General features: G+C 39.5%; 2 protein-coding genes across 6 annotated transcripts in view; one reads left to right on the plus strand and one right to left on the minus strand.

Moving 5' to 3' along the window:
- The first annotated feature begins 4,418 nt into the window (after positions 1–4,418).
- On the plus strand, positions 4,419–22,662 carry dpf2l (D4, zinc and double PHD fingers family 2, like). 4 transcript variants are annotated; one of them, XM_057849930.1, is made up of 11 exons: positions 4,419–4,503; positions 6,285–6,445; positions 12,688–12,825; positions 12,916–13,115; positions 13,276–13,368; positions 13,539–13,623; positions 14,052–14,186; positions 18,408–18,539; positions 18,651–18,763; positions 21,248–21,329; positions 21,415–22,662. In XM_057849930.1, the coding sequence occupies exons 1-11, from the start codon at positions 4,472–4,474 to the stop codon at positions 21,498–21,500; spliced, it is 1,257 nt and encodes a 418-aa protein (XP_057705913.1). In that variant the 5' UTR covers positions 4,419–4,471; the 3' UTR covers positions 21,501–22,662. The 4 variants fall into 4 exon arrangements, with proteins under 4 accessions (XP_057705913.1, XP_057705914.1, XP_057705915.1 ...); XM_057849931.1 differs by having other exon boundaries at positions 12,919–13,115; XM_057849932.1 differs by having other exon boundaries at positions 12,688–12,795.
- LOC130923850 (sodium/potassium/calcium exchanger 3-like) overlaps positions 16,046–23,383 on the minus strand; it is a 35,796-nt gene continuing 28,458 nt past the window's right edge. For both annotated transcript variants that reach the window (XM_057849929.1, XM_057849927.1), the window contains exon 17: positions 16,046–23,303. In XM_057849929.1, the coding sequence (XP_057705912.1) occupies positions 23,181–23,303 (123 nt within the window). In that variant the 3' untranslated portion in view covers positions 16,046–23,180. The remainder of the gene's footprint in view (positions 23,304–23,383) is intronic.

Genomic DNA, 23,383 nt, shown 5'->3' on the forward strand with positions numbered 1-23,383 from the left:
TTTGTTGATATCAATTTTCTGTGTTGTAGTTCATAGTGCACAAACAAATGCGACTCGCATTGTGAAGTAAATGCACCCATGACGACAAATGCATCACGTATTGCAGCATTTACCGAAATAAATATGGTCCCTTTGGAAAGTCTCAGCCATCATGCTTTTGTGGCAACTTTTTATACTCCTGGAGCCTACTTTTTTTAACCTACCTACCTACCTACCTACCTACCTACCTACCTACCTACCTACCTACCTACCTACCTACCTACCTACCTACCTACCTACCTACCTACCTACCTACCTACCTACCTACCTACCTACCTACCTACCTACCTACCTACCTACCTACCTACCTACCTACCTACCTACCTACCTACCTACCTACCTACCAAGATTCAACAGGCGGATGATGCAAAACATATCTCAAAGATACATGTGCTGCTAAATCAGTGAACTTCATTGAGAATTTTAATCTTTTGTTGTTGCAGGCATCTCATTAAGGAAGATAGATTCCACTACATATAATATTATATATATATATAATAATATATATAGCAGTAGCATGTTTTATATTTTGCGTCACAGACAATTCATCTCAAGGACAAGGTGTCCATAAACAATGGATAAGACGATGCTTTGGTGAGGAAGCTGGGATAAGGCTGACATAAAAAGACAGCAAGGGGATTCTTGAAGGTCATTGTTTCCCTAAAAAGTGGAGTCTTCACCAGCCCACCAATGAGAGACTCACCAAAACTCTCGCATCAAGGCCCCACCTAGCCCTGAACTCTTACATCTCCAGATGCCACCAAGTTTACGCACTCTATCCAGGCAGTCTGGATTTTACAGAGAGCATTTAGAGTCATATCAATATTGGAATCCCGCTCTCAGAAACAAATTACAGGTATATTATGACATTTGCTAGTATTATTAAGACCTGAGGAATGCAAGGGTGTTATTTTCTGAAGAGATCTTTCATAGAACCAGTAGGAATGGCTGCACACTATTTTCTGTAGTAGATAGCGTGGCAAAAAAAAAAAAAAAAAAATACAGATAAGACAAGCAGTGTGCAGCTCCAGCTCAGGAATGAAAACACTTCCTTCTCACTTCTCAGTAATTCTAGTATATTTTACCCTCCTAGATTACAAAACTCTAACGGCAACTGTCAAAATTAAAGCCCTCAACATGCTGTCTTCCACCGTTTTAAAAACTATTTCAATTGCATAGCTCTGGGCGTATCGCAGACTATAAATGTACTTCTCTCCAGGCAGCAGAGTTTCTGCAGACTTTTAAACCGCAGTAAGGAATCCTCTTTTAAACCAAAATCTGGAATCTTTTCTCAAGCTGAATGCAAACCCCCCCCTCCAAAAAACAGGTAATCATTTTTGGCCCAAAAGACTAAAGGTCGAAGGTCTGTGCTCACCTTGGCTCAATGTCATTGCCAGCTACAAATCTTGGTGCAATTACTGACTCTGGCCGAGACTTCAACAGCCATTAAGGTTTATCATTAAACCTGAAAATTACTACCAAATACATAGTAATAATTAGGGGGTTTCTGTCCAAATAAAACATGGAGACATATGCTTTCCTTTTTAGGTGATTACATTTTTGCAATGGTATATTTACAGGTCTTTAAAAAAAAAAAAAAAAAATCTGAATGCTGAAGCTAATCCAGAACGCTACTGCCAGACTCCTCGGAAATACAAGTCAACTCGACCACATTGCACCATCCATAAAATCATGCATTGGCTTTCTCTGAGTCAAAGGATAGACAATAAAATCTTACTGCATGTCTACAAAAAACACATGGAGCAAAATACATGCTCTATTCCCTCAATCCCTGCAAAGCATCCAGACCTTTAGGTCATCTGGAACTGGTTGTGTTCAAACAAGTCTGAGATAATTCGAGCAAAATGAAATGGCAGATATCCAGCTGGAAGTAGCTATAAGAAGATGGGTATTCTGGGTTCTTAGAGGGCTGGATATGGTCAGCAACAATACTAGGATGTGGTAATTGGATGTGTCTCTGCAACGATGCTCAGTTGATAAAAAATGGCCAAAGTGGGCCAAGAAAATATCCCCCAAACCATTACACCCCCAGCAGCCTCTCGTTAATACGAGGCAGGATGGATCCTTGCGTTCATTTTGTTAACGCCAATTTCTGATCCTGCAATCTGAATGTTGTGGCTAGACATGTGCCGATTACCGGTTTGAAGGTATACCGTGGTATGAAAACGTCAAGGTTTCAAAACTGCAAAAATTTTCCGTCATACTATCCCTATGGTACTAGCTTTTTTTATGTCCCAAAAATGCAGGGAGAAATCCCTCGCTTGCAGCTGCAAGGCTCAACCCTCCCCCACCGGTTCTTGCTCAGTGTCAGTGAGTAAGCTGTGCTACACGATGGCTGGAGGAGGTGAAACTCCTGAACTTTTTACCCCATCGAAGAAAACGAAATCGCTGTTATGGGTATACTTTGGCTACAGAAAAGTTACAGACGGCCGCGGCTTAGAGAAGGAGGGCCAACTGACATGTACTGTAAAACATATTTGCGGAGGGTGGCTACCGAGGAGGCAATACCTCTGATATGATTTTGCGTTTATACATAATTAAAGGTTAGTAAACACTGTCATGAACATTTCCCACCTGCTACGAGAGTAAACTCCAGCGTGATTAGTGTGTCTAGTGTGTGAATAATGTTAACATGAATTATCAATTATTTTTGTTCTGATGGTAATAAAGTTGAGCTGTGGCTGTGGGTTTAGGCTCACCTAAAGGACTACATTTTATTTTAATTTTATTTTGAATATTTCTTTTTTTTTTTAATTTATTTTAACTTAACATTATACTTATGTTCCAATTTGCTAATATGTTTTGAAAAATAAAAATCCTGTTCAATGGTTTTTTTTTCTTAAACAGATATCAAGAGAAACACATTTTATAGCTGTAACTGCACTACCGTGAGATTTCGGCTTAAGGTTATCATACCGTCAGAATATCATACCGGCACATGTCTAGTTGCGGCAAAACTCGAGATTCATTAGCTCCGGCAAAGTTTTCCAATACATGTTCAAAGTCTCTTGAGTCACCTATCTTATTCTTATTCTTTCCTATTCTGATGGTCGGTTTGAACAGCAGCAGATCATCGTGACCATGTCTACATGCCTAAATGCCTAAATGCATTGAGTTGCTGTCATGTGATCAGCTGATTGATGTGCCAAATAAAGTGGCTGGTAAGTACACCATGGCTTGAATAAGAATAATATACATTAGAATGTAAATCAAAATTTATCATAAATAACGTATTAATAGAAAAAGTTGATACTTCTATAACGACCTTGCTGGCCCTGCCTGTTCACCATTGGTGTTAAGTGAAGCACTTAATTACCTTGTATTGAAATAGTACAAATACATTTGCCTTACCTGCCTGTTTTACGAGAGACCGCGAGAACCAAAAGTGGTATTCGCCATGTGGCAAAATGGATTTTGCCATGTGACATTTTTTTTGCCATGCGGCAAAATTGATTTTGCCATGTGGCATTTTTTTCTTTGCCATGTGGCATTTTTTTTCTATGTGGCAAAAAGGATTTTGCTATGTGGCATTTTTTTCTTTGCCATGTGGCATTTTTTGCAATGTGGCAAAATGGATTTTGGCATGTGGCATTTTTTTTGCCATGTGGCAAAATGGATTTTGACATGTGCCATTTTTTCTGCCATGTGGCAAAATGGATTTTGGTTTGTGGCATTTTTTGGGGGAGGAAGGTGGCATTTTTGGGGGGTACATGTCAGATTTGCAGGCCATGCACTACAACGTCCATGCCATTGATGGCTGTGCAAGTCCAAATTTTCCATTCATATTAAATGGCAGAAAAACGTGTGGCTGTGATTTCTGACCATACACTTTATATTACAGCGCACTGACATTCAACATTCAACCCCCCCCCCCCCCCTCCCCCCGAAAAAAAAATGCAACACACCAAAATCAATTTTGCCACATACCCCAAAAATGCCACATGGCAAACTCAATTTGCCGCATGGCAAAAAAAAATGTCACATGTATTTTGCCATATACAAAAAAAAAAAAAAAAAAAAAAAATTGCTACATGGCAAAGAAAAATACCACATGGTAAAATCCATTTTACACATGGCATACAGTACCACTTTGGTTCTCGACCCTGCTGGGATTTGCGGTCTTTCTATCTGTAGCGCCACCACATGGAGAAAATGCCACCAGCCGCCACTAATGGGTCTTGATTTGAAGACGCTTGGGAAAGGCAGTTTTAGTGAATCGACAAAAAAAAAAAAACGGTAAAAATCCCCAATAGGTAGCAATAATGTGCATTGTGTGATGCAGATAAGAAATTATGTTTGTCTTAATCTTTTCTTTAATATTTTTTATGTATGCAATCTGCCGCAGTGGGTTTGCGTCGCTGACTGAAGTGCGCATGCGTAGTGTCGGTCCACACAACTGCGCTACCCAAACATGGCGGCGGCCGTCGACAGTGTTGTTAAAGTGTAAGTTTTACCTTTTTATTTCTTTTGAGTGAAAAAACACAAAGCGAGCCAAGGTTAGTTTACAGTGGGAAAGCAAAGACTCGGGTTCAAACTTTGGGAAAGCAAAGACACATCTCACACGTTTTCCAATACAGAGTAGCTCCCAAGAGAATAACGTTATTTTGTGAGCTAAGGATAGCTTGTTAGCCTTGGGCAAAGAAGAGAAGCATTTGAGGAACTGAATATACACACTACGCACACCATGAATTTAGGTTGGCTACTTTGTTTTAATGTGCTTCTTCGACCGAAAAGGAGGCTGGCTGCTTACTGATAAACCTGTGTTGGCGGTCGCTTTGTTGTTGAAGAGATAGGGGTGCTAACAATCAACCTTTTGTTCTGACGCCTCTTCTCTCCATTGATAACATTCTACCACTTTGGTTGCGTGCGTTTGTTCACACAAAGTATACTTAAATACAGGTTTATCCATTTCATTGTGATTGTCAATCCTGGATTATACGAATAGACTGTTCCAGTATTTTGGTTACTTAGTTTGGCTTCAGAATCATATATCAGGAATACATGATATTACTATTATTCCTAGTCCTGCCCATCCGCAAACTACATTATTAAAGTCATCTTGCCCTATACTTTTATTTTCACCGTAAAATTGATGACATACATTTGTTTTTCTGCAGGCAGTCTGTTTTCCTCCAGTATTCCTCAAACATCTTTTATAACTGAAGACTAAATTGTGAATTAGGGGTGTGACAAAATATCGAAATGGTGATATATCGTGATACTTTGTATCCCAAAAGGTTATCGATAAGCTCCTGCAAGAATCGAGATATCTTCCACCATAATAGAGTCTCATTTAACTCTAAGGCGGCCTTGACTGTGCTCGACACCCAATCCATTTAGACCGGGAACGTTCATTCATTTGAAACGAGCATTCAAAGTCATTCTATCAGATTATCTGGGCATTTATAGGTCACTTGCTGTTCTTTTTAGGGCATTTACAGGTCATTTTCTGTTGAGTTTGAGTCACTGCCTATTCATTTGGGTGATTCCCAGGTCATTTCCTGTTCTGTAACTCAAAATCAACAGGAAGTAACTGAAAATGAACAGGTAAATGACCTGGCATGCCTGGCATTGGCTGCGAATGATGGCCATAGACGTGGGAGGGATGGCAGCGAATGAACGAATGTTCATTTGCTGCCACCCTCCCAGTTCAAATGGATTGGACGTCTACTCATGATAAACTCCTTCCAGTTCACAGCAAAAGTTTGTTTTTCTGTTTATTAGTTGTTTGTAGAAAATCCTACAATGATTTCCTGACCAATGTATCGATAATTGTTGTATCGCCATATCGTCAGATCATCGTTATCGTGAGCTTTGTATCGCAAATTGTATCGTATCATGAGGTACCAAGAGGTTCCCACTCCTATTGTGAATGTGTATTGTTTTTCTACCCTGCCTCCAAGTCACCCATGATCCACACACCATAAACTTGTGCATCAAATGTATTAGATGTCCTGCTCCCCGGTTGATCCTGTACAGGTGCGATAAGTTCAGACACAATGAATTTTTATGTACAAATCTATCGCGCATATAACTACAAAGCTATCTCGTGTATTCTTGCTGAGTATTGGATTGAGACAACACATGACAGCTCGAGAGGAAGTGATGCATATGCAGTCACAATCGATCTTGTAGTGACACCGAATACTGATATGTAAGTGTGTGTGTGTGTGTGTTTTTTTACTTTTTTTTTTTTTTGGTGATTGGGATTGACCGTATTACAGGCTGGGCGAGCAGTATTACCGAGATGCCATGGAGCAGTGCCACAGCTACAATGCCAGACTGTGTGCTGAACGCAGTATCCTCATGCCCTTCTTGGACTCACAGACTGGTGTGGCTCAGTCCAATTGTTACATCTGGATGGAGAAGAGACACCGGAGCGCAGGTATGCATAAAAAATTAGTTTAAAAAAAATCTTCTATCGTAATAAGGGCTATTTAAAATCTGGATAAAATACCACGATATGGTAAATTTTGAATTATTAAATGAAAAATTATACAATGATTATGACAACTCGCCCCCAATGTATTTTTAAATGTTATTAAAAAGACATGTCATGAATGGTGAAATGCATAAAGTACAGAATTCCCAGCATGCCTTGCAGCAGCTTTTTGTGAAAAAAAATATTGATAATTGCACACTATATTGCTTTGTTTAGTGGCTATTTCTTTCCCATTGTAGTAGTCGCCCAACTCATAATTTATTTTCTTTAACTACTTGTTTTATTCATGCACCATATGTGTAGTTATGGTGTGTTCTCACTTAACCCTTTAAAGTCTGGGAATATTTTGTCCGATTTTGCATGCCTTTGGTGTTGCCTTTGCAGTCCCTGACAAAATTCTAGGCATGTGCCGGTATGATATTTTGACGGTTTGATAACCGTGAGCAAAAATACCGCGGTTTTACGGTATCACGGTATTGCAGTTATGGCTCCAAAAAATTTTGAGATGTATGGGTTAAAAAAAAAAAAAAAACTTTTTTCCATTGAACAGGATTTTTTTTTTTCAGACCATAGTTGCAAATTGGAACATGAATATATTGTTAAAATAAATTATCAATGAAATTTTTTTTAAATAAAATTAAACTAAGTATAACTTATAGACTATACTTACAGCCACAGCTCAAGTTGCTCAAGATTAATTAATAATTTCTATAAAAAAGTAAAAACACTTCTGAATAAAATTAAAAAAAAAATTTAATACTGCATGACTTTTTTGAGGGTGGAAAAGCGTAAGTGAAGTTTCGCCATTTTCAGCCACTGTGTCAACTCTAGTCTACAAAAAAAAAAACATTGGGAGTGAGACCTCTCCTTGATCCAGCGAACGTGGATTTGTGCTTAGGGCAAGATCATCTTTAGCAATTAGCGATCTTTGACGCTATCACTTATTCCCCTTCATTCAAGCGAATCAAGCTTGTTTTCTCACTCTGCGGCTGTCACACTCAACGAAGTTGCTCTCCCAGCTAAGCCTAGGCTAACATTCATCTGTGTAAGCTTTTAGTTAGTTTGTATATTGAATTTGAAAGGAAAATGTGTGTTTTGTTTTTGGCGAACTTTTTCCATGGTGCTAATCTGTTGAAGCTACTCACATGGAAAAATCTAATTGTACAACATTTTAAATGTATTCATTTTGTATATTACACTTTCCACGATTTGAGAGCTCAATAAATTGAAGAACAGTACGCCTTATGTTTGGAGTATTTGGTTTTGGGTTAGCTGGCTGGCTAGTAGGGCTGGGCGATATGGCCTTAAGTACGTATCACGATAAATTGAGCAGATTTACCTCGATAACGATAAATGACGATAAATTCGCCCAAGCAAACTGTTATATAATTTGAAAATTTGAATCAATGCATGGAATACAAATTAAGTTTCTCGTTAAATGTATTTACCAGCTTTCAATTTAAAAATTGCACATGCAGTCTAAACATTAAGTATTAAAAAAAAAAAAATCTTGTAAACAATAAGAATTCTTGTGTGAACATTTATAACAGCTTGTATGACTTGAAAAATATCATCACTTGAATTTCATTAAATTCATTCCGCATTGTTATACACTAGATAGTGGCATGCGTTTAGATATTTAGAATAGATACAAATACGACACATCCACCCGCCCCCCAGAAATTATACTTAATTAAAAAATAAAATGTTTCACAAACCTTTCCTTTCTTTTATTCGGCTCAGTTATTTACATCTTATGATTTTAGAAATCCTTACAGTATGCAATAAATAATATTGCTGTTCCCAAGCACTGTGCTTACTGTACTGTAATTTTTACAAAAAATAAGCAATACATAGTTACTCCCCGTCATCTAGGACGAGCCACTTACAAGACTAGCACTGTCGTGTTTTACAAATACTGCTTTGAACACATCTTCACAGACAAAAGCAATGACACAGGCTTAAGGAGGTCAACTTTAATTGTGTAAATCACACTTAATGACGACACGATCTCCTGGTTGAAATAGACGACATCCACTTAATTCTATTGAAGATATGTAATGCGGAGGCAATTTGTCAACTTTACTTTTAAAAAGAAACGTGCACTGTTTATCCAGTAGATGGGGCTCTTGCAGTGTGTCAAACAGTGATTCAATTTAGGGCAATTGTCTTAAAAGTGGTTCATTGTTTCAGAAAGCCTCGGTTTTTCCATCCCTATCTGGAACCCGTCAAGAGTTTACTTAATGTCGGGTGAAAGTTTGGCGAAGCTAACTTAAGCCCGACTTCATCCCGTTTACTTGTAGCGTTAGCCGCTAGCGTTAGCAGCTAGCGTTAGCCTACCGGGCTTCTGTTTGATTGGCTTCCTGAAAACCATGCGACTCCAAACGTAAGCGCACTGTCTGCTTTCTTAAAGGGGAATGAACATAGCCGAACAACACAGAGTTAAAGCGGGATGAAAAGACTATATTTTCTTCTTTTATTAAATTACCGAATTTACCGACATGGTCAAAATTACGTCGGTCATCGTGAAGAATTTCGGTAACGGTAAATTTTCGGTTTACCGCCCTGCTCTACTGGCTAGCCGATAGCGTCACTTTCACACACAGCAACAAACGGGAGGGGGTGAGCGTTGCTGCGCCAAGCCGCTTCTGGCTGCATTTTTGACACAAGAAAAATAGCGAATACTGTACTACGGTCTGATGGAAAATTTTAGTGGTTTTGAAACTGCGACATTTTCACACCACGGTAAACCGTGAAACCGATAACCGGCACATGCCTACAAAAGTCTTGTCGCTTATCCATTTTGTAGAAACAATTGCTAATAACTTGACTTTTAATTATTCAGTTGGTTTCAGAAATGGCTCATATGAAAGCTAAGACCCTCCTAAATGATGTTGAATGTACAAAAGTATATTTGTTTCACTGAAAAAAAGATTTATCATTTAATGAAGACATAAAGGTAAACTATTAGTAAGACAAAAGTTTTGTCGCCTACAGAAAGAAGTGTGAAAATTGAACAAAAAATGTACTTCAAATACAAAAATATGTTACATAAGCAAATTAAGTAGTGGTGCTGTGAGATCCAAATTTAATATTTTGTATGACTTCCATGGGCTTGAAGGACTGCATCCATGTGGTTCGGCAAGGATTCATACAATTTATTGATGAAGTCATCAGGAACATCAAAGAAAGCAGTCACGTATGCCTCCATGAGTTCATCAACATTCTTGGGTTTCGTCTTCCATGCTTCCTCTTTCATCCTACCCCAGACATGCTATTTGATGATCATGTCTGGTGACTAGGCATGTGCCGGTATGAGATTTTGACGGTACGATAACCGTGAGCAAAAATACTGCGGTTTCACGGTATCACGGTATTGCAATTATAGCTCCAAAATTTTGAGATGTATGGGGTTTTTAAAAAATAAAAAATAAAAATAAAAAAAATAAAAACTTTTTTTCCATTGAACAGGGTTTTTTTTTTCAGAACATATTTGCAAATTGGAACATGAATATAATGTGAAAATAAATTAATGTGAAAATAAATAAATTAACAAAAAATAACAAATGTTTTATATAAAATTAAAATAAATAGAACCTAGACTATACCCACAGCCAGAGCTCAAGTTGCTCAATAATAGAGCAAGAACAAAATAATTGCTATAAAAAAGTAAAAACACTTCTAAATAAAATTAAAAATATATACTGTATGACTTTTTTGAGGGGGAGAAGCTGAAGTTTCACCATTTTCAGCCACTGTGTCAACTCTCTTCTACATGATGTCATGCCTCTGTGTTAAAAAGAACAAAGAATTCATAAGTTAATAAGTTAGTTAAAAATGTATAAGTTAGTTTTATAAGTTAGTTAAAATGTAAATATTGTTGAGGTTTCAAGGTTTCATCTAAAACAAAAAGTGAGGAGTGAGACCTCCTTTCGCAATTAGCGATCTTTGACGCGATCCTTTTTTTTCTCCCCCCTTCATTCAAGCTTGTTTCTCACTCAGCGGCTGTGAGACATAAAACGTCGACGAAGCTGCTCTCCCAGCTTAGCCTAGGCTAACATTCATCTTTGTAATTTTTAGTTAGTTTGTATATTGAATTTGAAAGGAAAATGTATGTTTTGTTTTTGGCGACCTTTTTCATGGTGCTACTGCTATCCTGTTGAACCTACTCACATGTGGAAAAATACAATTGTATAACGTTTTAAATGTATTCATTTGTATATTTCACCACGATTTGAGAGCTCAATAAATTGAAGAAAAGTACGCCTTGTGTTTCGAGGGTTGTTTTTTTGGGTTTGCTGGCTGTTTAGCAGAATAGCATTACTGACACTCACGGCAACAAACGGGAAGGGTGAGCACTGCTGCACCAAGCCACTTCGGCTGCATTTTGGCACATGAAAAATAGCGAATACCGTACTAAGGTATGACGGAAAATTTTAGTGGTTTTGAAACCGCGACGTTTTCACACCACGGTAAACCGTGAAACCGGTAACCGGCACATGTCTACTGGTGACTGGGCTTGCCAGTCCTGGAGGATCTTGATTTTCTTTGCCTTGAGGAACTTTGAGGTAGAGATTGAAGTATGCGATGGAGCACCATCCTGCTGCAGAATTTGTTCCTTTTTATGGTTAGGAATGTAAGAGGCAGCTAAGATTTGTTGATATTTCAGACTATTTACCGGTATGTCACCTCCTGAATTACACCACAGTCGCAGCAAATATTGCAGGAGACCCATTGGAGCCCGCATGGATCCGAGATTCACTCAGAAAACAGTGAAGTTTGGCGGTGGCAAAATCATGGTCTGGGGTTACATCCAGTATGGGTGTGTGCAAGAGATCTGCAGGGTGGAAGGCAACATAAATAGTTTTAATAATTGTTTCTACAAAATGGATAAGCGACAAGACTTTTGTCAGGGACTGTATATTTCAAAGAAAAAAAAATCATAATGACCTGGTTTGGTCCCAATATCTAGGACACCATAACCCTCAAGTCCAAACTGTTTTTTTTCTTCACCGACTAATTATAATCAACATTTTGGACCCAAAAAAAAAAAAAAAAAAAATCACAAACGGTTTTGTCAAAATTTGTAATCTGTCCCATTGACAACCAAACATGCTCAACGAACCGTTTGGAAGCTTAATAAAATTTATTCAACTTTTTAGGATAAACATTCAACAGAAAAAAATTAGACTGAATAGTTTTATATTTGATAATTCAACAGAAACAGCAGGTATGGTCCTAGGAGTTTTTGTCCTTTACATACTATGGTCAAAACAGGTTTTGTGAGGTTAGGTATTTCACCCATCCCCTTATGAAAGCATTATACATAGAATCAAGTTTCTCAAACACACATCTATGTACAAATTGAAAAGACTGTGGAAAAAAAATATAACATTGAAAAAAAAAAAAAGTATTTTAAACATATTTACAATGAACCAGTTCAGTTTCTTAAGGCATGCCACTCAGTTTCGTCCTGAAACAAGACACAGGGCTACGTCACGCAGCCCACACTTCCAGGGGGTGTCTTCCGCCTTCCGCCCTTCACGCATCGCTGTCACTCTTCTCACTCGCCAACTCGTGCAAAGAAAACTGTAACAAATCTCACCCATCCTCTTCTTCGAGTTGATGAAACAACGCAATTGCTTGCGCCAAATTCAATTTTCGATTCATTCTGCACGTTACACAAAGTCGCTCGCTGCCTTGCCTCCCTCTTGTTAGATGGCTTCCTTTGTGACCTTACAATGGCCCCTGGGATATATAGTTTTTGTTGTGCTTTCCATTTTGGAAAAAGGACAAAAATAATGGAAATGTAGACACATGGTCCGTGCAACGTTTTAATGTTTGTTTATGAGGGCAGTAAAAGTATAAAACTCAAATGACATTATCTCTCGTTTTACTCGGTCGATCAACTTAAAAAAAAACAAAAAAACAAGCGTCGACCTCAACTTCCGCACTTTCTACGTGTTCTGCGATTTTTAAGGGTTAAGACACCCCAAGTATGTTGATTCGGAGACTTCTAGATGCATTTCTGTCATATTGCTGAGAAATGATGTTTGACTTATGCCTAATAAATGACGATCGATGAGATCGGATCACGCACTGGAATAGTTTGTAGATAACAGAAATAATGAAAAGCTGCAGCCCTAGTCATATCTCAAATGTTGGGCCTTCAATGTGTTGTGTAGGTGTTGCTCCAGGTCAACTGTATACGTACCCAGCTCGCCGTTGGAGGAAGAAACGGCGCTCCCATCCGCCCGAAGACCCCCGATTGGCCTTTCCCCCTCTCAAAACAGGTGCTACCCCTCAAGAAAAGGGTTCAATCGGTACAAAAAAGGAAAAAAAAAAAACCTTATAAACAGTCGCGTTGTCATCAGGATGTATGTCCTGATTCACTTGCGTTTGTATGTGTTTAGCAGATGTGGACCTGGGCCTGAAGCGTGATGCCTTAGGGGCGGTGGATGGCAGCAGTCTGGAGGCGCTGCTGAAAGGCGAGCCTCTTGACAGGAGAAGCGCCGTGACGGACGTGCGGGCCGCCGCTGAGGACGATCCAGCTACCGTAGACCCCCCCGCTAGTTCCACGACAACTCACACATCTTCTGGACGTGTCCGCAAGGTTGAAAACACCTTTAGTTGTCGCTCCCAAAATTGTTTAGATTTTTGTTTGTTCCGCTCGTGTAAATACCAGATAGTTGGTTATTGAACAAATAATAGCTGTGTATGCACGATAATGTGTTTAATATGAGTTTAAAGTTGCCTTGACCTTCTCACTGCAGAGAGTCCTCGACCACGATGACTATTTAGATGACTTAGACGATGAGGACTTTGAGGATGAGACTCCCAAGAGGAAAGGAAAGAGCAAATCCAAGGTGAGGACCAACATATTAAATCTACTCAAAACAAGAAATGTTATATTTTTACGGATAAAAAAGCAGCAAGGACAGAGTTTTTAGGCCATATTTAAATTAACCAAAAGTTTGAACAGATCCAAAGAAGTTTCGAATAAAGAAAAATACTTTTTTTTGAATTATTATTTTAGGGTCGCAGTGACAAGAACGGTAAGAAGAAAAGCGAGGCTGCAGCAGCAGCTCTAGAGGAAAGAGACAAACCTTACGCCTGCGACAGTGAGTCCAAGCTTTCTCTTTTTTTCACCTGTGTTCGTGTGTATCATCCTTGTCGGCTTTTTCTCTAAATAGACCATGACAAGCCTACTTACAGTGGGGAGAAAGAGTATTTGATACACTGCCAGTGGGAAAACCCATTGGCAGTGTATCAAATACTTGTTCTCCCCACTGTATGTGCATGATGTGACCTGAAAGACTTGTCATTAACTTCAGTTGAAATGTAAAAGGTGCTCGCTTGAAAGTTTTTCACCACTTTTTTTCTCCATGGCTATAAGAGCTTCCCACTTGCCAACAAAAATACATTTGATGTCGATTAAGTTAAAAGAAAAATGCTTGCTGTGGGGCAGTGAGCACCTGAAATCTTCTTTTGGGACAGTGGTATTTCAATTCATATTCCCTGTGTATTACCGTGTGTGTGTGTGTGTCAGTCTGTGGGAAGCGCTACAAGAACAGACCGGGCCTGAGCTACCACTATACGCACTCTCACCTAGCGGAGGAGGAGGGCGAGGACCGTGAGGAGATCGAGGCACCACCCACTCCTCGCCAACCTGAGGAGCAGAAGAGTGAGTCACCCAAGTATTGAGATACACTTTGTTACATATTCATTATTTGTTTTCCCCCAACAACTCATTGTATTTCGATAATTAAACAGGTATTCCCCGCGTTACGACGTACCCGACTTACATGGCGTCGTCCGCAATTTTGTCTCCAATTGTTTTTGGTTTTTTTTTTAGTTCGCGTAAACAGCAACTTATTGTTGGTCACAGTATCTTATTTTTTTGCTTTATTTTATTATTGACTTTTCTGCTCTTTGGCGAAAAGTGTATTTGATTATAATGTTGAGTTTTGTGATGAATGCTTTTATTTCGTAATGGCTAGAGTCGTTTCTACAAGTTCCAAAAAAGCAATGCGTGATCGGCATGTTTGTTTTTGAAAGATTACCAGCGAAAAGTAGCACAAATTACGTTGTTTCTATGCGAGGGCGGGTCTATAATGTCCCACTTCGGCTTTACTTCCGCTTTACGATGCGACGTCACGGTCTAAAAATGGCATTCGTGCGGTACGCCATTGGAGGAATGTATTTAGCGGTAATATGTAAACACAATGAGCTGGCGGACAATATGGTGGCTCAAGTCAGGGGGGCGGAGTTGTGACGTCACGTGAATGGGGTCTGTACTAGTGACGGGATCTGTCGTTCACTTGAGTAAACGAATCCATTCCGGATCGTTCAGTAAAAAGATTCGTTCAAACAAATCGTTCGCCCCCCCATCTCCCTCCCCGCCCAAATGAATCGTTTGGTTAGTGAACGGGAAGTGACGTTGCCGAACGAATCACCAAAGACCGCTTCGCAGTATAACTGAACAGGAAGTGACATTCTTGGTCCCTCCCTCTCTCTTGCACACAGGCTCCTCATTGACCGCTCGTCGTAGTTTCAGTAATGAGTGACAGGCGATATCATTCTGCTTTCACAGACAGCCTCGTCTCCCTCCCGCTGCTGCAAAAGCGAGGGAGAACTTCCGCGTCGTCTGTCCTAGTTCTATGGGCTCAAAGTCATGGCTCGTGCTTGCATTTCGATTTAGGACACGGTTAAACATTTTCCTTTTGTGGGGGGAGTGGGGGTTTGGGGTCGGGGGCGCACGGACTTTCTTTAGCATGTTCTTGATCACATATACAATGCTGCTGCTAGCCTGCTACCAGCCAACGCAGCATGCTTGCTGTCACGAAAATAAAAATAAATCGAAAGTTTAATTTCTAAATATGGAACGACCAACACATCATATTTACCTCTCGCTCTGTTGTATTTTTGTTTTTATGCTCATCACTATTATTTTTAGTCACTATTGTTAAAACTATAAGTGTAAATAGCTAGTTGTCGAATGTGCTGCTATGAAATAAAGACAATACTACATTTTGATATTTGACAGTTTAATTGCAAATCAGTATTAAGATGATCGTATTGAATTTTTGCACTGGTATTAATAAATAAAATAATCCGGTCAGCTCCCCTGTCGTCCCCGCATCTCAGATCGTCAAATGCTGACGAGAAATGATTGTTTGCTCTTTACGATATCGCCTTTCTACTCTCATTAGTCTGTTAAGAAAAATGTAGACATATTGCGACATCTCCCGTGTTCATGTGCGTTGTTTTGGGGCGCTTGAGTAGCACATGATGGACGGATTGACATAATTTGTCAAACCAACCAACACCTGACACGAAAAAAAAAAATAAAACACTTGGAAAAAATGGACATGTGTATACCGTTTCATTGCAAATCAGTATTATGGTGATCATACTAAATATTCTTTTTTTCTGTGCACATATGAGGTAAATATCGCTGCCATGAAGCCTCCATATAGTGACAGTTCTTTGCCCCCTTCATTGCCGTCACGCGACCGCAGCTCAGCTTTTGCTTGCCTCGTAGCTACCCGTGTTTTAAATTACGGTAAATTTGATAGTATGTCGTAATAGGTAGTCCCGAGTCTGTTGAGAAAAGTAGTACACTAAACCATGCTCGCTAGATTTGTGTGGTGTTTTTGTCTTTTTGAGCTGCATTTGATAGGCTCCACGTTAACAAATATGTGACAAAGTCCTTTCCTTTCATTTTTTGATTCGTTCACCGCATAGTCATTACTGGAAAGTCAAGTTAGCAGCAAGCTAGGTCAGGAACCGGAGGACCGAGTCACTGAACGGGAAGTGACAAAACTCAGTCTTGCCCCCCTGCCTGCACGCTGGCTGCTTATTGGCCACACGTGGAAGTGAGTGACATACGCCCTGATTCTGTTTCCGGTCCCTCCCCTGCCCGCGATGAGGCTGGCGTCTGATTGGTCGTGTGCGATGTCAGAAGACGCTGCCGCTTGCTCAACGCCCTCCCACGCAGTGAACAAGCACCAACTTCATAGAACGAATCAGTGCAGATGATGATTAGTTCGGTCTCGTTCACCCAAACAATTCGTTCAAAAAGAACGAATCGTTCGCGACCGATACAACACTAGTCTGTACAGTGGTACCTCTATATACAAAGTTAATTCGTTCCAGGACCTTGTTTGTAAGTCGAAATGGTCGTATGTCGAGCCGGATTTTCCCATAAGAATACATTATAATTCCATTAATTCGTTCCACAGCCCAAAAACCTATACTAAATCCTTAATAAATACTGCTGTTACTATTACAAATAGCAATTACAAAGAGCAAAACAAATAAATTATGAATAAAAATTGGAATGATAATATAATAATAGTAATAAAAATAATAATACCTGTAATAATGTAACGATTCGGGTTTTAATGTGGCGGATGTATTTTGCGTGGTGTAAGTGAGAGAGTATATTAGAGTTTTTACTTTCACTCTTCCGTGTTGTTGGGTGTTAGCTGCGGGGGACAGTAGGCATGCTGTTAAGGCAAGTTCTGAAATAAATGATTAAAAACCTGACGAAGCTGGCGATTTCTTTGGTGATGTTACACTAATAATAATTGTCACATTAACTTATAAAGACTGGCGAATAGAGGAGGACCGCCGAGCTCGTCGCCATTCTACAGCCGTATTGTCAAACCAGTTTATGAATGCGGACACCACTCTCATATTTTCCTATCATTTCAAATTTCATTTCAATGGTAAGCCTCACCTTTTTCCTTTCCCACCACCTGCACTAACATTGTTGGAACTCATGTTGATTTATCTCACAAGAAAATCCACCGTGCGTCCATCTTGTGGGAAAACAAAGACACTGCCGGGCTGTCAAAAAATCGTCGTATTTGGAGTATGTCGTCGGATGTAGAAACAAATGGCGAGTCAAATTTTTCGTCAGATGTCGAAAGGATCGTGTATCGAAGCTATCGTATTTCGAGGTACCACTTTATGATTTTAAAATCAAGAGTTTTCCGGTAAATATTGTGTATATAAGTTGTAAAGCAATAAAACAAACAACAAAAATGAATGAAATGACTGTCATTTGCTTTGGTTAGCCAAAACCACCTGTGGACAGAAGAGGCAAGATAGATATACTTAATTTTTTTCAAACCGTTCAAGTGTTCAAAAGCGACAACAACTACTGAGCAAGAGCCAAGGATTGAAAATGTGGACCATGAAGCGCCGGAGAGCCAAATGTTAAGCGGAGTTTCAATTTGCCCCACTAAAGACGCCAATTGTACAACAGAGCCACCACCGGTGGGCGTACCATATTCAATGGATGACGATCTTGGTGAAAATTGTAGCTGTCTTAAGCAGCCTGATTTAGAACTCCCCTCAAAAACGATGGGAAACAAAAAATGCTCATTTTCAACTTATTATAAATATTCCTGTAAGTTAATTTTATTGCTGACACCGCGTTACGAGGTCATCAAATTGTCGCGTACCAAATGCGCTACTGCCCTCCAGTGGCCAGTTTTATTGCTTTAAAATGGATTTTCAGCTTTGTGCTTTGGAGCTCATTTGAATCAGAGATATCTCTTATGAAAAAAAAACATGTCTTTAGGACACTGAAACAATTAAATATAGAACGTATTTATACGTTTTTGGGAGCAAATGTTGGGAGTTAAAGGGTTTATTCCAATTTACTCGGAAATTCGGGTTACGCCGCCAGCGTAGGAACGGAACTCGTTCGTAACCCAGGGACTATCTGTATGTAATTATTATATATATATTTTTTTAATCAGCAAGAATAGTCACTTGCCCAATAAAGTGTTAAAATAATAAGTAACATCTTTTGTGACTTGCATTTGAAGTTTTTCATCAGAAATCAGTGGTAACAGTCTTTAAATGTTTCTGTGTTTATTTGCCTGTGAAGCAACAAAAAAGGGTCCGAATGGTCTGGCACTACCTAACGATTATTGCGACTTCTGTCTGGGAGACTCCACCTTGAACCAGAAGACCGGCCAATCAGAAGAGCTCGTTTCCTGCTCGGACTGTGGACGTTCAGGTATGGGGGGGCCATTTTTTTGACTCGACAGCTCTACTTATTGTGCATGCGAATTTAAATCGGAATGTTGATGGAGTGCCGTGGTTGTGTCTGTTCTGTTCCTCCCTACAGGCCATCCCACATGTCTGCAGTTCACGCCTGTAATGATGGCTGCTGTCAAGACATACCGCTGGCAGTGCATTGAGTGCAAGTGCTGCAATGTATGCGGCACGTCAGAGAATGATGTGAGCATGTCCGAGATCATACCTAACTAAACAGCAACTCTGCTTATAAGCTCTGAGGTCAAAGTCATTTACCGTATTTTTTGGACTATAAGTCACTTTTTTTTTTTTTCATAGTTTGGCTGAGGGTGTGTCTTATACTCTGGAGTGACTTACCTGTGAAATTATTAACACATTATTATATCATTTCACATGTTATTTTGGCGTTTTAAAGTGACACTGATGGTTTGATAAATTTGTTAGCATGTTCTGTATGCTATAGTTATCTGAATAACTCTGAAAAGCTATGTTACGTTAATATACCGGCCACGTTCGCATTTCGTTGTTCATGCATCATGTAACATTATCATACTGTACACTTATTCAGCATGTTGTTCTCTATTTTTATTTATTCAGCATTTTATTCTCTATTTTTATTTTAAATTGGCTTTCAAGATGACATATCTGTTCTATGTGTTGGATTTTATCTAGTAAATTATCCCCCAAAATGCGACTTGTATAGTGCAACTTATATAGGTTTTTTTCCTCTTCGTTGGGCATTTTATGGCTGGTGCGACTTATAGTGTGAAAAATACAGTAGTTACTTTACTGATTACGTTGTTATCAAAGTAACTAAGTTAAAAGTAATTTATCGGTTACTTTTTACCAGTTTTTCCTCCCTTTGCCGCCTCAGCATAAGAATGACAACAGAAAAACGTCATCGCATGTAATTGACTTCCTGATTATTGTACTTTAAGGGGAAGATCAGAATTTTTCACATAAAGGCTTAATCTTCGAATTAGTGGAGGTTTAATTAGTCGATGGAGTTGATTTCAACCACCATTGACTCGCGCTAGCTTAGCCAGTGCAGAGCCCTGAAACTAACAAATAACTGACAAACGGCATGGAATTTGTTGAAATCAACTCCAACAACCAAATAAACCCCGCTAACTCGAAGATTAACCCTAATGTCAAAAATTTTGAATTTCGGGTTAGGGTTAACAGCATATCAGTGTCAATATAAAACAATGCAAATTGCCTGCACAATAATAACACACAAATGAATTGCACAGTGCAATAAACACAAAGATGGGGTGGAAATTTTGGCAGAACACCAGAAGTACGCCGTACACACACGCGATCAATTTTGCCACAAAACGTGGCGACAACTAAGCACTTTACAGTCAATTGGACTGGACCTACAACACATCCCAAAGGTGCTAAACGAACACATCACCTCACGGCATAAATGTACAACACGTATATGATGTCGCCGACCACCCGCCATTGCAACAGCAAAGCTACGAAATGGCCACGCATGTAGCAGCTCCGACCTATCGATGGAACACTTCAGAATGAAGGAAAAATACGCACGTTCATTCATGGACGCACACAGATCAGCATTCCCTCGCACATCTCAACAGGTGGCTGCACTCCGCTCGAATGTGCATCTGCGCTGGCACATGCCTTTCTCAGTCCCAAAACACTTAGCACGTGTGACTCGAAACCAAAACAGGAAGAACTATGAGCGGTTACCATGGAAACGAGCACGTACAGGGAACCTAACATTTTCTATTCAAAATGCTCTTCGTACATAACTACAATATTCATTCTATGTAAATTATGAGGCAAAAACAAAATAGTAACGCACAGACACTAAGCAACTTTAATCGAATGCGTTACTCGTTACTGAAAGAAAGTAATCAGATTACAGTAACGTGTTACTTAGTAACGCGTTAGTGACAACACTGCCTATAACCAATACAGCAGAATTGAAATTTGAATCTGAAATTTCAAATTGGCCCTCACTGAACTCATTTAATGAGTACTCTCTAATGGTTAAAGTCATAATTCGATCAATAAAGGGTTACATTTTTTTTTTTTTTATTACCAAAAATGTTTCATATCCTATAAAGCAGTGGTCTCAAACCGGTCCTCAAAGGGCCGCAGGGGGTACTGGATTTCATTCCAACCAAACGAGACAAATACCTTTTCACCAATCTGGTTTCTTACAAGTGTAATCAGTTGATTGCAATCAGGTGCTGCTTATGTTAGTAGAAACCTCATTGGTTGAACTATTTGTGCTGGATCTGTTGGAACAAAAACCAGGACCCACTGCGGCCCTTTGTGGAGTAGGTTTGAGACCGCTGCTATAAAGGGTCAATGATAGTTCGTGTATGTGTATTTTCCGTTGTTTTTACTATTCTGTGCCTTCGTTGTGACGCACGCAAACATGGAAAGGCGTCACTGCCAATATTTTAGGTGATGAAGAAAGGGCAACAGGAGCAAACGGATTAATAATAGCGTCACTGCACGCATTGCATCATTCCATCGCTCATGCTCCATCATAGCTTCAATGCAAACCAGGAAACTGTAGTACACTACAAAAGTAGTACATGTTCAGATGAATGGAAAAGCCTAACTAATGAATTGTCAGGTCCTATAATTGGGTTTGGAAATGCTGTTAATCAAAGGTTTTTCCTGAGAATTTTTTTTTTTTTTTTGCAGGATCAGTTGCTATTTTGCGACGACTGTGACCGAGGCTACCACATGTATTGCCTTAGTCCTCCGATGACCGAACCGCCAGAGGGTAAGACATCAAAGAAGCAATATTTTAAAAGAGGTAATATTCGATAGTATGCAATTGCGATCATTCCATTGATGTGTTTTCACAGGGAGCTGGAGTTGCCACCTGTGCCTGGCTCTGCTCAAGGACAAAGCCTCCATCTACCAGCAGAACCAGGGCTCTGCTTGCGAGTGACCCGGCACCGGTTTGCTCGTCTCAGCCGCCCTTGTCACACGACCACTATTTGAGCAAATCAACACGTCAAGAGCGCCTTCTTCAAAAACAACCGTTTCCAGTCCTGTTCAAATGTAGCTAGGCCAACTCACGGCTCAGCAGCTGAGGTCTCCTTACATCTACTTGGGTGGCGGCAAAGGGTCACAATGACTGCAAAACAAACCTCAGATCAGTTTACCCTGCCGTAGTGGCTGTCCTAACACATAAATACACACGCCAATGTCCTGGACTGCTGCTATACACCAGATTTGAGAGAACATGCGGTAACCATAGCAACAGCTGTCTCCATGGGAGCTCTCGGGAGTAAACGGAGTAGCGTCGCAATATAACATCCGCATCAGCACTGTGGAGTGTTTTTTTTTCTGCCAAATGATCTATTTTTACTTGCAGGATGCGGCGGGGGCAAAACAACAAACGATATGTTGCTGGAGAATTATTTGTACTGTTCTGGTTACTAGTGGACTTTTGTAGTACATTGTCTGTGTGCTTTGTCTGACCTTTTTGAGCGTTTACCATTGACAGGGTTTTCATTATCAAGAAAAGTGATTTATAACTCAACCACAACAGTTATGAGCTGAAGCCACAGAGCTCATTATGTTGCTGTTTAGGTCAAATACTTCAAACACCATTTTTTCAAGTAAACTGAGCATAAATGAACATTTGACATTTTTTTCTTTAAGTATTTAACCACCAAATGGTGCTCATAGTCTTATAGTATTGGTTCACTGTAATGCCTGTTACCACAGCCAAATTCATTTCAAGAGATGTGGAAACCACTTGCCGTGACATCAGCAACACAGTGTACACATTTGCCTTTTTTTTTTTTTTTTTATAACTGTTTTATATATTACATAATATTCCATTGGTATTGGGAGATTTTTCTAGTCTTGTGAAGTGTGTGATGACCACTTCCACCTATACAGCTTCTTAAACATATGTACGGTTTTGCCTTGTTTGTATTTTTGTTAACATGTTTGAATTCGTTTGATTTTGGATATGTGAGGCCTACATTCTGCGTACTTGTAAAATGATGTACTATGTTGTACTATTTTTATTTTTTTTTTTACATTTGTTCGGTGACTGCACCGTCTAGCGTGACAGAAATAAAAATCACTTCATTTGAGTTGAGGTGGATTTCCTTCAGAAATTCTTAATAGTTGTAAGCAATGGTATCTGACTAGCCAGTATTCCAGTATAATATGAATTAATGGCCAGTAGCTGTTAACACAATAACATTCATGTAATGCAGCTTTTTTCTTTACCTGACAACAGCCAATCAATCCTCCTGGCATGCACATTTAGAAACATTCAAACACGTCTTTTTCCAAGCACAAAAAGTTCTGTGCAAGTGCACAAAGCAAAGATGTGAGCAGCAGAGTGCACCTATATACTAGTATGGTGTGATCATCCAATCATTTACAAATACATCAAAGGCATGATAAAAATGCTTTGCAAAAAAAACAACAACTGCATGCTTTGTAATTCCATTAAGCGTAATAAAAGGAGTAATTGCGAACACTAGCACAGTACAAAGTACAGCAGGGAGAATACAAATTGTGTCTGAGCTGTGTGCAGTAGTGGCGGTACAAAACCATGTAAAATATTTATCAAAAGGTAAGTTTTAGATGTAAGGTGTGAAATTCATTCCAGTGAAAACAGCTTTTCGAAGATGATGGAGCATAGGAGGAAGATAATGTAGAGCAGCATGAGCCAGAGGCCCAGCCGGCGGTCCAGCTTCCACCGGTTTAGATGGACGGACAGAACCTGGACAGTATATGACGAGAGAGGACATTTTCACATTTCTTGTCATTTATTCAACGTCTAACAAGATTTGAGTTGTTGCC

Source organism: Corythoichthys intestinalis, chromosome 11 (assembly GCF_030265065.1).
Source record: "Corythoichthys intestinalis isolate RoL2023-P3 chromosome 11, ASM3026506v1, whole genome shotgun sequence".
Taxonomy (NCBI): Eukaryota; Metazoa; Chordata; class Actinopteri; order Syngnathiformes; family Syngnathidae; genus Corythoichthys; species Corythoichthys intestinalis.